Consider the following 16,155-nt stretch of genomic DNA (forward strand, 5'->3'; position numbering starts at 1 on the left):
AGTGATATATACATGTATTCTAATGAAGTTCATTTTCTTGAACTAATAGGGCATGCTCTGAAGTCATTAAGAAGCAATATAAAACTATAGAGATTTAAGGACCAAGATGAGTTTTATAGTTACCAAGGTGCAATGGGAGGTCATAGGAAACAGACGGATCAACTGGCGTTGGGAATTTTAGGAATACTCTTATTTCCTGGAATGGAGGGGATTCTCTAAAAATGCCTATTTGTTGAATGAAGTACGTTCTTTGCTATTTAAACTCTATTCACAGGACAGTGATAGCCATTTCTAATTTTCAAGCCAAAGGTGATACAATTGGACTTGAACTGTAAATTGAGAAACAGTTTGCTAATGCACTGAATAATGGAAAATTAGTTTCTAGAATGCCAGTGAAGAGTGACAGCAAAAATCATAGCTGAAGTGTAATAAAAGCCTAGAACAAAAAAAAAAGGGAATGAGGAATGAAAATAATTGAAAAAATAAAAGCATCAAAGATCAGCAGTAGACTTGGGGACTGATTGAATGTAAAGACAAAGGAGGTGAGCTTATAAAAATGATTCAAGGCCAGGCAGGCTGGCTCATGCCTGTAATCCCAGCACTTTGGGAGCTGAGGCGGGAGGATTTCTTGAGTCCAGGAGTTTAAGACCAGCCTGGACAACACGGTGAAATCCCATCTCTAAAAAATACAAAAATTAGCCAGGGGGCACACAGCTGTCATCCCAGCTACTCAGGAGACTGAAGTGGGAGGATCACTTGAGCCCACAAGATTGAGTCTGCAATGAGCCATGATTGCACTTTTGCACTCCAGCCTGAGTCACAGAGTGAGACTCTAGAAAGGGAAACATAATCTACATTATAAATGGGTTGATTCCTAAGAGATGGTAGCTCAGCTAGAACAGATATTCTCAACATGCATGGACTTCATGGAATCTGCACAAGCCCTCAGAAATCATAGGCAACATTTTGTGTGCATGAGTGTATATGCATTGCTGGGGAGGCCTAAATACAAAAGGTAAAACAATAAAGTTTATAAAGAAAAACATAACTTCATGACCTTGATGTAGACAAAGATTTTTACATATGGCATTAAAAGTACCATAAAAGAACTGAGGAATTGGATTTTATTAAAATTAATGTTCTTTCCATCAAAATATATCATTAAAAGACTGTAAAAGCAAGACACTGAGAAACTAGAGGAAAACATTCACAAGATATGCATCTAACAAATGATCGATATCCAAATTCTATACAGAATTTCTGCAAATCAACAATTAAAAGAAAAACAAGTTGGTCGGTTGTGGTGGCTCATGTCTGTAATTCCAGCATTTGGGAGGCCGAGGCGGGTGGATCATTTGAGGCTGGGAATTTGAGACCAGCTTGGCCAACATGGTGAAACCCCATTGCTACTAAGAATACAAAAATTAGCCAGGCGTGGTGGTGCATGCCTGTAATCGCAGCTACTTAGGAGGCTGAAGCAGGAGAATCGCTTGAACCCAAAGAGGCAGAGGTTGAAGTGAGCTAAGGTTGTGCCACTGCACTTCAGCCTGGACAACAGAGTGAGTGAGACTCTGTCTGGAAAAAAAAAAAAAAAAAAAAGAAGAATAAAAAATAAAGAAAGAAAAAGAAAAATAAGTCAACACAATTGGCCAAAAGTTTTGAACAGGGACTTCGCTAAGAGGATAACTAAATGCTCAGTAAGTATGTTAAATGTTTCTCATTGTTTCTCACTGGTCAGGAGTTCAAGACCAGCCTGACCAATATGGTGAAACCTTGTGTCTACTAAAAATACAAAAAATTAGCTGGGTGTAGTGGCGGGCGCCTGTAATCCCAACTACTTGGGAGGCCGAGGCAGGAGAATCACTGGAACCCAGGAGGCGGACGTTGCAGTGAGCCAAGATCGCACCATTGCACTCCAGCCTGGGTGACAAGAGCAAAACTCTGTCTCAAAAAAAAAAAAGAAGTCTCCCATTATTTATCAAGAAAGGCAAAGTAAAACTACAATGAAATACCACTTCACATCCACCAGAATTGCTACAAATTAAAAGAATGATAATATTAAGTGTTGGTGAGTATATGGAATATTGGAACTCCCATTTATTGCTGGAGGGGGTGTAAGTTTGCATAACCACTCTGGAAAACTGTGTGGCAAGATCTTCTAAAGTCAGATGTAGACCTATCCTAAGGAACCAGCAATTCCATTCCTAGAAAAATACCCAGTAGAAAAGTAAACGTATGTCCATCAGAAACCATGTATAGAATGGTTATAACAGCTTTACCGATAAGTGCCAATAAGCTGGAAGCAACCCAAATATCTATAAATGGAAGACTAGATGAATTGTATTAACTAAGTTTATGCAATTGAAAATTATGGAGCTACAAAAAAGAATGAATTGTTGATATATGGAATAACATGGATGAAGCTCAGAGAAATAAAGCTGAGCAAAAGTAGCCAGACACAAGAGTACATATTGTGTAATTCTTTTTATAAGGAGTTTAATACGGGCAAAACTAATCCATGACTATATAATCAGAAAATTGCTTTCTTCCTGGAGGTGAGGGAGATATGAATCTGGAAGAGAAACAGAAGATCCTTTTAGGGTGTTGGAAAGTTTCATATCTGGATCTGAGTGGCAGTTACTCCAGTGTCTACAGGTACACAAAGTAATCAAAATGTGCACTTAAGATGTATACAGTACACTTTATTATGTATATATTATGCTTCAATGAAAAATAAATTTTAAAACACTACATCTGTCCTCAGCATACTTGACCTCTTAGTAACACTGAAACCAGTTAGCCACACTATTTTAAACCCTTTCCTCTCTTGAGAGTACCAAGTTTGTCTATTTTCAGTCTCTTGGGCTGCTCCTTGTCAGTTCTCTTTAGTGGGAATCTTAGTTCTCTAAGCATTGTAGTGTCTCAGAGCTCAATCTAGGGCCACTTTCTCTTCTCTTTCTAAAATCTCTCCCTGGGTCAGTGGTTCTCAGCACTCAAGAATGGGTCAGAATTAATCTAACAGCTTCTTTTTTAATATTCATGTCCAACTAACACCCTAGGGCTTCTTATTCAATTGATCAGGGCTGGGATTTGGCATCTGTATTTAAAAGTTCCCCAGGGGAATCTAGTACATAGTCAAAATTGAGAGCTACTTCCCTAAGTGATTTTATCCCATTGCAAGGCTTAGATACCATTTGTGTACTAATTACAGTCACATTTGTTTCCAATACAAATGTTTCCTTAAACTCAATAGTATTATGAAAAATATCTATTTCATATTTTCATCTATGACTCAAAATATCCAAAATGGATTTCCTGACTTTCTACCTCCCACTCCCATCTGCTCCTTCCTGAGGCTTCCCTGTGTAATTAACCATCCAATCTACCATCCACCCAGTTGGTTAAAGCAGAAACCTATGAATCATTCTTATTTCTCCTTTTTTTCTCCCACCCTGACCTCTCCTGAATCCAACGTTAGTAAATTCTATCAGACTAACACCCAGAAGATACCTTGAATCAGCTCTTATTACCTTTTCTGCTACCATTCTGATCAAAGCTGTATCATCTTTCAGCTGAAACACTGCAAAAGCTCCTAACTGCCATTCCTGTTTCCATTCTTTCCTTTCTTTCTTCATCTTTATACAGTCTCCAGGTTGATTTTTTTAAAAACATACAGCATATCACTACCCTGCTTCAAACCCTTCAGTGCATTCTATTCCTCTTAAAATGAATTCAAAGCTCCTTATCATGAGCCTTATGATCTGCACCTGGCTTATTTTCCAACATTACCTTATACCATTCTCACCCTCACTCCCTGTGCCTCAGCCATATCCTGGCCTCTTTTCTGTTCACTGAAGATGACAAGTCATTTCCCACTTCATGCTCTTTGAACTTGGCCTGGAATGCATTTCACTGGCTCTTCACAAGGCTGGTTCCTTCCTGTCATTTAGGTCCCAGTTGCTTCCTGAGAGAAGCCTTCCATGGCTACTTCATCCTAAGTGATCCACCTCTGCTTATTCTCTTTCATATAACTCTGTTTCTTCACAGTGCTTTTCAAGGTCTGTTTAAGATTTTTGTCCCTTTCTTCATTGTTTGTCTCTCTGTACTGTAATATGTAAGCTCCTACAGGACAGGAATCTCTTTTGCCTTTTTAATAAGTATTTCTACCTTCTGAAACAGTGTTGAACACGCAATAGGCACTTGATAAATATTTGTTCTCAATGAATGAATGAGGTCTTGAGAAATTAGTAAATTTATTCATAATAAAAATAAAAAGTACCATTTACTGAGCATTTATACTATGCCTTTTGCTAAGTATATTAAGAATTATCTCACTTAATTAATTATCTCATTTAATTTTTAACAACAACAATCTGAGAGGTAGGCAATGTTATCCCAATCTTATAAAAGAAGGAAGTGAGAGACTGAAGTTGACATAAATTCATACAGGAAGCAAGTGGTAGTGCAAAAATTTGAGCTTAATCAGTTTAACCCCAGAGCTCATGCTTTTGTGCTTATGCTATTCTTCTCCCTGTCAGAAAAAAAAAGGTAAATAAATTTTCACAGTATATAAAGGGCAGCATCTGCTTATGAACAGGCTGGGGCACTCTTGTGGATCTTGCTATGTTTCTTCAGTGAGGCCAACATGAAACACTATTGATAATACTGTCTTATATTTATGTCCCGAGTTCTTTAAATTTTCTAAAGTATGTGCTATTTTATTAACTTCTTTGGTCTCTACTCATGTGCTAATTTATTATATATAACATATAATATATAAATATATATAATATGTATAATATATATACATTCTACCACCCTTTCATTCGTTATACACAGTCTAGATAGGAAACAGACAGCTTATATTTAAAGCACAAAAACTGTGAGAAGTGTGGTATGCATGAAGACCTAGGACAACCAGGGGAAGAATGAACTAACTCTGTTGGACAATTCAGAGAAGTCCTCATCATGGAGATGACATTTGAAGTGAAACTTAAATCTTGAATCATGAGTAAAACGTACCAAGCAAAAAAAGGACAATTTGATCTTTGACAAACCTGACACAAGCAATGGGGAAAGGATTCTCTATTTAATTAATGGTGTTGGGAAAACTGGCTAGCCATAGGCAGAAAACTGAAACCAGACCCCTTCCTTACATCTTATACAAAAATTAACTCAAGATGGATTAAGGACTTAAAATAAGACCTAAAACCATAAAAACCCTAGAAGAAAACCTAGGCAATACCATTCAGGACATAGGCATGGGCAAAGGCTTCATGTTTAAAACACCAAAAGCAACGGCAGCAAAAGCCAAAATTGACAAATGGGAGCTAATTAAACTAAAGAGCTTCTATGCAGCAAACTAAGCTATCATCAGAGTGAATAGGCAACCTAAAGAATGGGAGAAAATTTTTACAATCTATCCATTTGACGAAAGGCTAATATCCAGAATCTACAAGGAACTTAAACAAATTTACAAGAAAAAAACAACCCCATCAAAAAGTGGTTGAACGATATGAACAGACATTTCTCAAAAGAAGACAGTTATGCCACCAACAAACATATGAAAAAAAAGCTCAACATCACTGGTCATTAGAGAAATGCAAATCAAAACCACAATGAGATACCATCTCACTCCAGTTAGAATGGCGATCATTAAAAAGTCAGGAAATAACAGATGCTGGAGAGGATGTGGAGAAATAGGAACGCTTTTTCACTGTTGGTGGGAGTGTAAATTAGTTCAACCATTGTGGAAGACAGTGTGGCAATTCCTCAAGGATCTAGAACCAGAAATACGATTTGACCCAGCAATCCCATTACTGGGTATATACCCCAAGGATTATAAATCATTCCACTGTAAGGAACACATGCACACATATGTTTATTGCAGCACTATTCACAATAGCAAAGACTTGGAACCAACCCAAATGCCCATCAATAATAGACTGGATAAAGAAAATGTGGCACATATACACCATGGAATACTATGCAGCCATAAAAAAGGATGAGTTCATGTCCTTCACAGGGACATGGATAAAGCTGGAAACCATCATTCTCAGCAAACTAACACAGGAAGAGAAAACCAAACACCGCATGTTCTCATTCATAAGTGGGAGTTGAACAATGAGAACACATGGACACAGGGAAGGGAACGTCACACACCAGGGCCTGCCAGGGGCTAGGGGACAACGGGAGGGATAGCACTAGGAGAAATACCTAATGTAGATGATGGGTGGATGGGTGCAGCAAACCACCATGGCGCATGTATACTATGCAGCAAACCTGCACATTCCGCACATGTATCCCACGAGCAACAGATGCTCATGATGGTTGTAAAGGATCAACTGTATTTTAAAACATAATTTAATATATACTTTTAATAAACACATTCATATTGTTCAAACTATAACCCATAGATTTTTTTGTTTCCTTTTTTTTTAACTTTCATTTTAAGTTTAGGGGTACAAGTGCAGGTTTGTTACATAGGTAAACCTGTGTCCTGGAGATTTGTTGTACAGATTGTTTCATCGTCCAGGTATTAAGCCTAGATTTCTTAGAAGGAAAAAGACACCAAACATATGTTCTTAAAGGTCAAGGGCTGGGTTTTGTATAATAGCTAGACCATTCTCTGTAGGATTTGAGACCCTGGTCAAAGACCATAATAAAATATTAATCTTTGCTGAACACATTCACTTATCTAACCATCTAGTCAAAATAGCTTATGCGCTGCATTTTTAAAGAATAACAGGTGGCCTTTTGTCATTTTATGCCTCTCTATCTGAGCCAAACTATATAATCATTTGCATTATACCTTTGGCTCAAAAACGTTTATATGTTTAGGCTATCAAGGATTATTTTTAATGGTTTCTAAATCATTTTAATCCTCAGAACTACTTTGGCCAATATTTGTCTTTGTTAAAAGTTAAAGGTGAGCACTCAGTATTATGTGAAAATGAATGCAATATTTAATTTTTAGTTTTGTCCTGTTAACATTAGATGATGCCCAGATAGTAAGTCTTTTTGGTAATGTAATCAGTGGACGAGGAATCTGACCATTGTTGAAGGTTTTGTATATAAGAAGTCAATACAACATTGACCAAAATACTAACCAGCCAGAGAAACAGAATCCTAACTATTTCTGAGGAAACTGTAAGTAGAACTTCTGCTGAACAAAATTGTTATTTGAATTATTAGATTTTTTCTTTATCCCAAGTGATGCATTTTTAAAGGCTTAGATATTTGTTGCATATTCACCTGCATAAATGTATCTGTTTAAATTATGGCTTATTCCTCTAGGATTTGATTTATTTTCTTCTTTTTTTTGTATGGACATGAGATTCTTAATTATGGAATGACAAATTTGTTTATTATTGCAATTAGTGCCTAATGTGAAAGTCTCATAATTTCTTAATTATTGAATTACAAATTTGTTTATTAAGTTCCTAATGTGAAAGTCTAGTCTCTGTGATTCTTCTTTTTGAGAAGGAATAGATCAGTAATCTAGTGACATATAGTTGGCTGTATTAATATGCTATGTTTAATATTTAATATCATCCAAATCAACTGCTGTTGAATTGATCATTATTAATATGATTGTGAAACCTTATAGGCTACTAAAACATTTATTTAAATTATAAACCTTTCAAAACAGAAGTCTAGACCAAATTATATAAATCTCCCTGGGGATGTCCCTATAAAAGCTGGCCCAGGGTCATACTGAAGGAGTATTACAGTGGGGAAGAACATAGCCTTTGGAAATAGACTAGTTTCAAATATGGGCTCCACTACTCTCTATATATTTGGTTGGGCGAGTCCTCTTTTAGCCTTACCTTGCTTATTTGTAAAATGGATAATATAATGCTACCTACTTCATAGAGTTGCTATGAGAATTAAATGAGATAATAGTAATAATAACTATATTTAACTAACATTTATGAGATGCCCAGCATGTTGAGAACTTTACTTTTGTTATCATAATGAATTCCCCTAACATAGAGAAATATACTATTACAGGCCCTGTTTTATAGATGAGAACACTGTCTTAGCAAAGATAGTTCATTTCACGTATACCATGTTGAACACACAGTACAGCACATAGTGAGCCCTCTGTATGTGTTAATTACTGGTATTTTCCTAGGACTTGGCAACAAGCATTTTGAGAAATTTATTCTGCCCTTGAACATCTTTGAGCCCATTGAGATGTTCTCCAATGCAAACAGTAGGTTAAGTGTCCTCACTTTACAATGGCAAATCACTTAATGGAGGTCATGTGGGTTCCTGAAATGTTTGATGAAAGCCTCTGGTTTGAATGTTACAACACTACTGGTTAGTCTTTATATATTAGTTTATCTCTTCCTAAAATATCATGGTAAAAACAAGGCTTAGTTAAAAACTGATTTTTTTTTTTTTTTTTTTTTGAGATGGAGTCTCACACTGTCTCCTGGGCTGGAGTGCAATGGTGCGATCTCCGCTCACTGCAACCTCCGCCTTCTCGGTTCAAGGACTCTTCCATCTCAGCCTCCCGAGTAGCTGGGATTACAGGCGCGCACACCTGGCTAATTTTTTTGTATTTTTAGTAGGGACGTGGTTTCACTGTGTTAGCCAGGATGGCCTCGATCTCCTGACCTCCTGATCCGCCCGCCTCAGCCTCCCAAAGTGCTGGGTTTGCAGGCATGAGCTACCGTGCTCTGCCAAAAACTGATTTTTAAGAGATACCCTTAAATCTAATCCTATACTAAACCAGTGGGCAAACTATTAGACCAGAGGGTCAGATTTAGGCCTTGAGAGTTCTGGTCTGGTTTTACTGTAAATCAGGAACTATGCTATGTGCTCTGCATGAATTACTATAAACGGGTTTTCTTGAAATATTATCAGCAACTGGGAAGTCACCACTTTTCAAAGAATTCCACTTGAATCCAAAGATCCAAATATTACAAATTCTTCACTGTATTCAAGTCAAATATTTCTACATATGATCTCCAAGTATTGCTCCTAACATACAGTTTCTCAATAAATATTTATTGAATAATTTATTTCTGACACACTAAAAATGAAGTGATTTAAAACTGTCCTCTACATGGCTTCCCTTCAAATATTTGAGGACAATATCACTTCTGTATTGAAGCTTTTTCACCAGCTTAATATCTGAAGATTCTCAAACTTATAATCGGTGACTACAACATAGAAGGAAGTTCAGGTGTTGTGGGTCTAATACCAAATATTGTCTATAAGGCTAGGTGTGGTGGCTTATGTCTATAATCCCAGTGCTTTGGGAAGCCCAGGAGGGAAGATACCTTGAGGCCAGGAGTTCGAGACCAGTCTGAGTAATGTAGAAACACCCTATCTCTAAAAAAAAGAAAAAAAATTAGCCAGATGAACACCTGTAGTCCCAGCTACCCTGGAAGCAGAGGTGGGAAAATCACATAATAACCTCAAATTAGTAAATGTTTATGGAATAACTATTATAAACAACATTTAAAATCACCATGATGACTTTGAACACACATTATATAGAGATTGGATATAGAGAAGTCAAAGGCCCACACATTCCTCACCCAAATCTGGGCTCTCAAAATAAGGAGGCAAAAGTCTTCAACACAAAGCATAATAAGGACACATTGTTATGCCAATTAGAGGCTTTTTTTTTTTTTGCCAATTAAGATTAATTCAGTATGGCTTGAAACCAAGTGGAAAATGTTCTTAAACAAAAGGAATCAAACAGTGAAAACAAGTTAAGCATTAAAAGCTTAAACATGTTAAGCATTAAAACATGTTAAGCATTAAGTTACCTGTGCTGACATCCACATGTCTCAGTTTATTGCCCAATGGAATATAATCAAACCCAAGCATTCCTCTACTTGGCACAAAGGTAAAATTGGCATAAAATATAAGCATTATGAAAGTATAATGGGTTAACCATGGCACAGGTTATTCTTTTCTTTCAGGCAGGTCCAAAATGTGGCTGCTTTTAACAATGGCAAGTTTGATATCTGTACTGGGGACTACACATGGTTTCTTTGGAAAATTACATCCTGAAAGCCCTGAAGTGACTATGAACATTGTAAGTTACTCTGGGGAAAAACTCTATAAAACTAAAAGATGCTATTATTTAAAATCATAATGAGTTAAAGATTTTATATGACCAATTAAAAATAAACAGTAATATTCATTTATTAGATATATCTAAAAATCAACTAAAATTTAAACTTTTGGGTTTGCTTCCTCAGAGTCAGATGATTACTTATTGGGGATACCCAAATGAAGAATACGAAGTTGTGACTGAAGATGGTTATATTCTTGAAGTCAACAGAATTCCTTATGGGAAGAAAAATTCAGGGAATACAGGTATATATAAGCTTCTTTTCTTCCTTCCTTTCTCTCTTTTTTCCTTTCCTTCTTTCTTCCTCCTTCCCTCTCTCCTTTCTTCCTCCAACTTTTCCTTCTTTTGTTCTTTCCTTTTTCCTCCTTTTATTTCTTGCTAAAAATGTAATGTCTTGCTCATTCTGGAAATGCAAAAATAAGCTATATTTTCAATCTTCAAGGAGATCATCATCAAGCCAATGAAATAGACAAGTAAATGAGTGATTATAATAATATGTGATAAGCTCAAGCTACAACTGTACATAGGATATTAAACTGAAGGTTTTAATAAAATCACCTAACTCAGCTAAGGGAGTCAAGGAAAGCTCACTCTCAGAAACAATAACTGGATGAAGATCTAAGTAAGGATCAGGAAGAGTTAGCCAGGGTGTGTGTTGCAGAGGGGAAGATGGGGAACCAATTCAAGGCTCATTTCCTAAACACATACAGGCTAATTTTCACTAGTACTATTAAAAATTTACCTTTTACTCATTGTAGAAATGTTATGAAGTACAAAAAGAAAAAAAAGATTACTCGTAATTTTACCACTCACAGTTTACCAAATTTAACATTGTGCTGAATTAGCTGAGAATATAATTTTTTCAATAGTTTTATTGAGATGTAACTGGCATATAATAAGCTGCTCATATTTAAGGTGTGCAGTTTCATAAGTTTTGGCATCTGAGAAATCAACTCCCTGAGAAATCATCACCACAATTAAGATAAGATATTCAAAAATAATCAACTCAATCAGGCAAATGTATTTAGTGCTAGTCATATGGAAGACTGTTTCTAGCCTCACATTTATCCTAGAATAAGGAATACATTTATAAAGTTTATAAACATTTTCTTCCTTAGGCCAGAGACCTGTTGTGTTTTTGCAGCATGGTTTGCTTGCATCAGCCACAAACTGGATTTCCAACCTGCCGAACAACAGCCTTGCCTTCATTCTGGCAGATGCTGGTTATGATGTGTGGCTGGGCAACAGCAGAGGAAACACCTGGGCTAGAAGAAACTTGTACTATTCACCAGATTCAGTTGAATTCTGGGCTTTCAGGTAAACAAAAGGGACAATTAAAAATAAACACTGGGCTTTAAAAGCATAGGCATTTGCCCCTTCTAATCCAGTCCCATTTTAACAAATTACACTCCAAGTAGGAGGATAAACAAGTCATTTTCATTCTAATCCATTTTTGGATTCTTCCATGTACCTCATTCCTAGGATAGCTTTTCCTTCAAACTTTCTGTGATCTCAGGAGTCTCCATTAGGGATTCCCTGAAAGTGATTTTCCAAATGGAATGAACAATATGGCTGAAGCAAGGAAACTCACAGCCCCTGGAAAATTCCAAAGGAATGTCCATATGGATTCAAGAGAGAAGTAAAAACCCATTTGGGGGTAGGAGAACAGCAATCTGAATCATCATTAATAGGAGGGGTGGGGAGAGTGAAATTCAGATATCATGGAGAGATTATCATGGGCTTCTCTCACTGGTCTTCTTGTGCCTTATTCCTGGAAATTACTTATGGAGGTAGAGAACAGAACAAAACCTGGCTGCTGATGCTAAGGCATGAAAGTGTTCCAAGAGTCCTAGGAGCTGAAAGGAAACCTGTGTGTCCCAGGTGTAGCGGGAAAAGGGAAAATGACATGAGTGAAGACTGAGGTGCAGATGGGGCAGTAGTGGTGATAGTGAGAGCCTTGGGCCTCATTCTGAGTGCACTGAGAAGTTTTAAAAAGAGGAGTGGCATAATACAGTTTTCATTTTCAAAATATCATGTTGGCTGATTTGGGAAAAATAAAATAGAGAAAGATAGGATTTATATTAAATGACATGGAACACAGCATACACATTATTATTAAATCTGACATTTCATTTCAGGGATAGAAATAATTCCCACCTACAGATACTATCTTGTTTGGATTCAATTGTGGCTGCAATGCTGCGCTTCAGAAATGATGTCAGTTGTTTATAAGAAGTTGCCCCAAAGGGCACCTGACATCCACTGATGGTCTATAAGCATCAATGTTTAGAGAATCCAGTTTTCTGTATCCCAAAGGGATCATTAGCTATAAATGCTTGAATTTTAGAAACAATAGCAAGGAAATGTATTCACTTTCATTTCGTCTTTTTCCTTTCAGCTTTGATGAAATGGCTAAATATGACCTTCCAGCCACAATCGACTTCATTGTAAAGAAAACTGGACAGAAGCAGCTACACTACGTTGGCCATTCCCAGGGCACCACCATTGGTAAGTAATGGCAGTCAAGGCCAAGTGGTTTACTTCTCATAAACACTTTCCCAGTGGTTATGGTAGGCATGTTAGCAACCACACTAATTGCTTTCCATTCATTTAATGCCTCCAACAACACAATGACATAGGGACAATTATAATTCCTATTATATGGGAAAACAAAACAACGGTATACAGTTCGTGCAAGGTTACATGGATTATTACCAATAGAGTAGCTCAGGCAGTCTGACTCCCAAGCACATACTCTGAAGCATTATACCATACAGCCACTGACCTAAGTTTATTCTATTCATTTGACCATATTTATGGGGCAGGCTCCTATGATGTATCAAAAGAATACAGAAATAAATAAAATAGATGGAAACTTCTGCCTTTGTACCATTTATACTCTAGAGATAGGAGGCAGAGAAAATAAAAAAGGTTAAAAAGTAAAATGTAATATATTTTAGATAATGCTAAAGCTATGGAGAGAAAATAACCCAGGGAATTACATTAGAGAGCACCAGAGGGGTTCACAGAAATTGTAGATTGGTAACACAAGCACTCTTTGGGTAAAGTCATGATGAAGGTCAGAGAGTGAGTCATGTGCCTACCCAGTAGGCATCAGATGTTCCAGGAAGAGAGAATAGCAAGTGAGAAGAATCTGAAGCTGGAGCACACCTAGTTTGTTCAAGAACAGCAGTGAGGCTATGCCTTGTGTGGATGAATCAAATTGAGAAAGAGACAGAGAGAGTGAGAGATGAGATCACAGATGTTGGGGAGGAAAGACTGTTCAGGGCTCTTTGGCTGTTGTAGGGATTTTAGCTTTCACTCTGATAAAAAAAGAAAACTGCAGAATAATTTTGAATCGAAGAGTTACATGATTCATAACAGGATCCCTTTTGTTGCCAGGGGCAAAGAGGCAGGAGCAGAGAACCAATTAGAGGACACTTATAGTACCCATGCGGGAGATGGTGGTGACCTGGATGAAGGGTGTTCTTGGAAAAACCATTCTTCCACAAATAGAACCAGACTACATATTATATAGTTGTCTATATCTGAAAGGGTTTTTTTAGGCCATTCTTGAGTCTCATCTATATGTCATTATTGACAGTGGGAGGGCCTTGCCTATGTAGCTATACTGCAGTGTTAAATTTGATAACTACTTGATCACATCCTCATCTGCCAGTATACTACTGCTTACAAAATTAATTCATTACTGAATGTATTTACTATGTATAGATATTTGAATTCTCTTGGGTCCTTATTTATCAAGCATTTACTATGTGCCAAGAATCATGATAAATTCTTTCTTTACATGATTTACTTCCTTTAGTTCCTAACAACCGAATGAAGCACTCACCACTATCCTTGTATTTCAGATAGGGAAACAGTGGTTCTTAGAGATTAGGTGGCTTGTCCAAGGTCACAAAGCTAATAAACCACAGAGCCAGGATTCAAATTGAGTTTGGTCATATTTAAATTTCTACTCTTAACCTTTCCACTTATATACTCTACTCATATTAAGTGTTAATTAATTATCTCATTGTAATGAGATACATTTAAATTCATAAAAAATATAAATTCATAAAGAAATTCATAAAAAAAATTTTTTTGTAACCATATGAGTATCCTAAATTTGGTCTATTTTCTAAGGTCAGATAAAGTTTTATGATAACTTTTAAAACGTTCCAGCCTCATGTCCCCATAGAAAAATCTATGAAAATAAAACAAACATACCAAAATCTAATCACTGAGCCAGCAGAGATGCTAATTTCTCAGGCTGTCTCAAACACCATCCTTAGTAAGTCCAAAATAATGTCACACTTATAAAAACAAACAAAACAACAACAACAACACACACACACACACCTTTTTCACCAGTTCCTTGTTCTTTTTCAGGTTTTATTGCCTTTTCCACCAATCCCAGCCTGGCTAAAAGAATCAAAACCTTCTATGCTCTAGCTCCTGTTGCCACTGTGAAGTACACAAAAAGCCTTATAAACAAACTTAGATTTGTTCCTCAATCCCTCTTCAAGGTATGCAATTCTCTTTAATTAAGTGAATCTAAGACCCTCGATTGCCCATGGATTTTAAAGTTATAAAAAGAGAACAGAGTTATAAAAAGAGAACAATCATTTTTATATCCAAAAATGGAGCTGTTCGCATCTGTATTATTTCTTCCATAGCACTGACCATGTTTGAATCTCCTTACAGCCTGCGAGATCCCCCTTTCTTTCTTTGTTCTTCATGTGGGTCAGCAATGCCTGGGAGTAGTTTTGCTTTTTCACAGATGGTTTGTTTATTAAGCACTCTACACAGTTGTGTCAAGGCTGTGATTCCACTCCAGGAGAAGGGAAGATGAAATAAAAACAAAACAAAATAGTCAAATGAGAAGACTAACCCACTTGGGCCAGAGAGACTGGAAAGAGGAGGGAAAGGAAGGGAAGGGAAAGGGAGAAAAGGGGGAAATAAATCAGTGATTGAGTGAGGCAAACACCTTGAGATCTCTCATGGCTTTCCTTTTTGGCTTTCCTAAGAGCTCCTTCATCTTTAAATGGGCGATCTCATAAGTCAGTGGTGTGGCTTTCAATAAATTATAAATATTAAGTGCCTTATGCAGTAGGCACACATGTTATGGAATTAATCGTTTTGTTTGACAATGCTTAATACCCTAATTCTCTCACCCAGTAAAACCAACACACACACACACACACACACACACACACACACACACACACACACACACACTCTTTCCTTTAGGAGAATGGTTTAGCCTCAGGTTATAAAATATAAGGATTCCATTTCCTTCTATGGTTTTGTACTATTCATCTCTTTTCATTCTGTATTAATATGTATGTCTAAAGCCTAAGAGAACTTACCTATAGGCAAACTACATTTGGAAAACTTTTATTAAAATCTAAAATTTTGTGATGACCCAGAAATAGTTATTGGCTACATTGATTGAGAACTTATTTCCTACTCATACTCAGATTTTCTGATAGGCAATGCAGACGTAGATTAAAATTTAGAAAAGCAATAGACCTCAAGTTAGAGGCTTGGGTAAGGATTCTAGGTATAATTGAGCTCTACTTAGCCCAAGACCCTAACTCATGTTAACCTCATGTTTCCTCGTGTATAAAATAGAGATGACAAAATATCTGCCTTCCTCAAAGAGAGTTGGGGCAAACTCTTTCAATTCTTATACTGAGCCTCATTGCCTCTGTAAAGGCTTTGCTGAAAATATGGCCAAGTCACCATTTCTCCTCCCAAACTTTTCACAATTTATTGCTGAAATCTCATATCTTGGCACTTCATTATGACAGTCTGCCATGTGTTTTTAAGATTTTATCCCACAACTCCTATCACCCCAACTAGATTGTAACTCTTTGTGTCTTATACTTCCTCTCAGCAGCCAGTACAGTTCTCAGTGCCACAATAGATACCCAGTATTGATATCTGTGCTGCCCATTTCACAACTTTATTAGGGAATTAACTAAATAAAGTATTGGAAATTCCTAAAACAACATGTAAGAATAAGAATATATCATCATCCTCATCACACA

General features: G+C 36.8%; 1 protein-coding gene across 1 annotated transcript in view; it reads left to right on the forward strand.

Annotated features, from left to right (window-relative positions):
- Window positions 1-16,155, forward strand: part of LIPF (lipase F, gastric type) — a 55,704-nt gene that overhangs the window by 34,239 nt on the left and 5,310 nt on the right. Inside the window, exons 2-6 of the mRNA XM_054659765.2 lie at window positions 9,927-10,060; window positions 10,227-10,344; window positions 11,218-11,416; window positions 12,498-12,607; window positions 14,492-14,628. Coding sequence (XP_054515740.1) covers window positions 9,956-10,060; window positions 10,227-10,344; window positions 11,218-11,416; window positions 12,498-12,607; window positions 14,492-14,628 — 669 coding nt within the window. The 5' untranslated portion in view covers window positions 9,927-9,955. The remainder of the gene's footprint in view (window positions 1-9,926; window positions 10,061-10,226; window positions 10,345-11,217; window positions 11,417-12,497; window positions 12,608-14,491; window positions 14,629-16,155) is intronic.

Source organism: Pan troglodytes, chromosome 8 (assembly GCF_028858775.2).
Source record: "Pan troglodytes isolate AG18354 chromosome 8, NHGRI_mPanTro3-v2.0_pri, whole genome shotgun sequence".
NCBI classification, from domain to species: Eukaryota; Metazoa; Chordata; class Mammalia; order Primates; family Hominidae; genus Pan; species Pan troglodytes.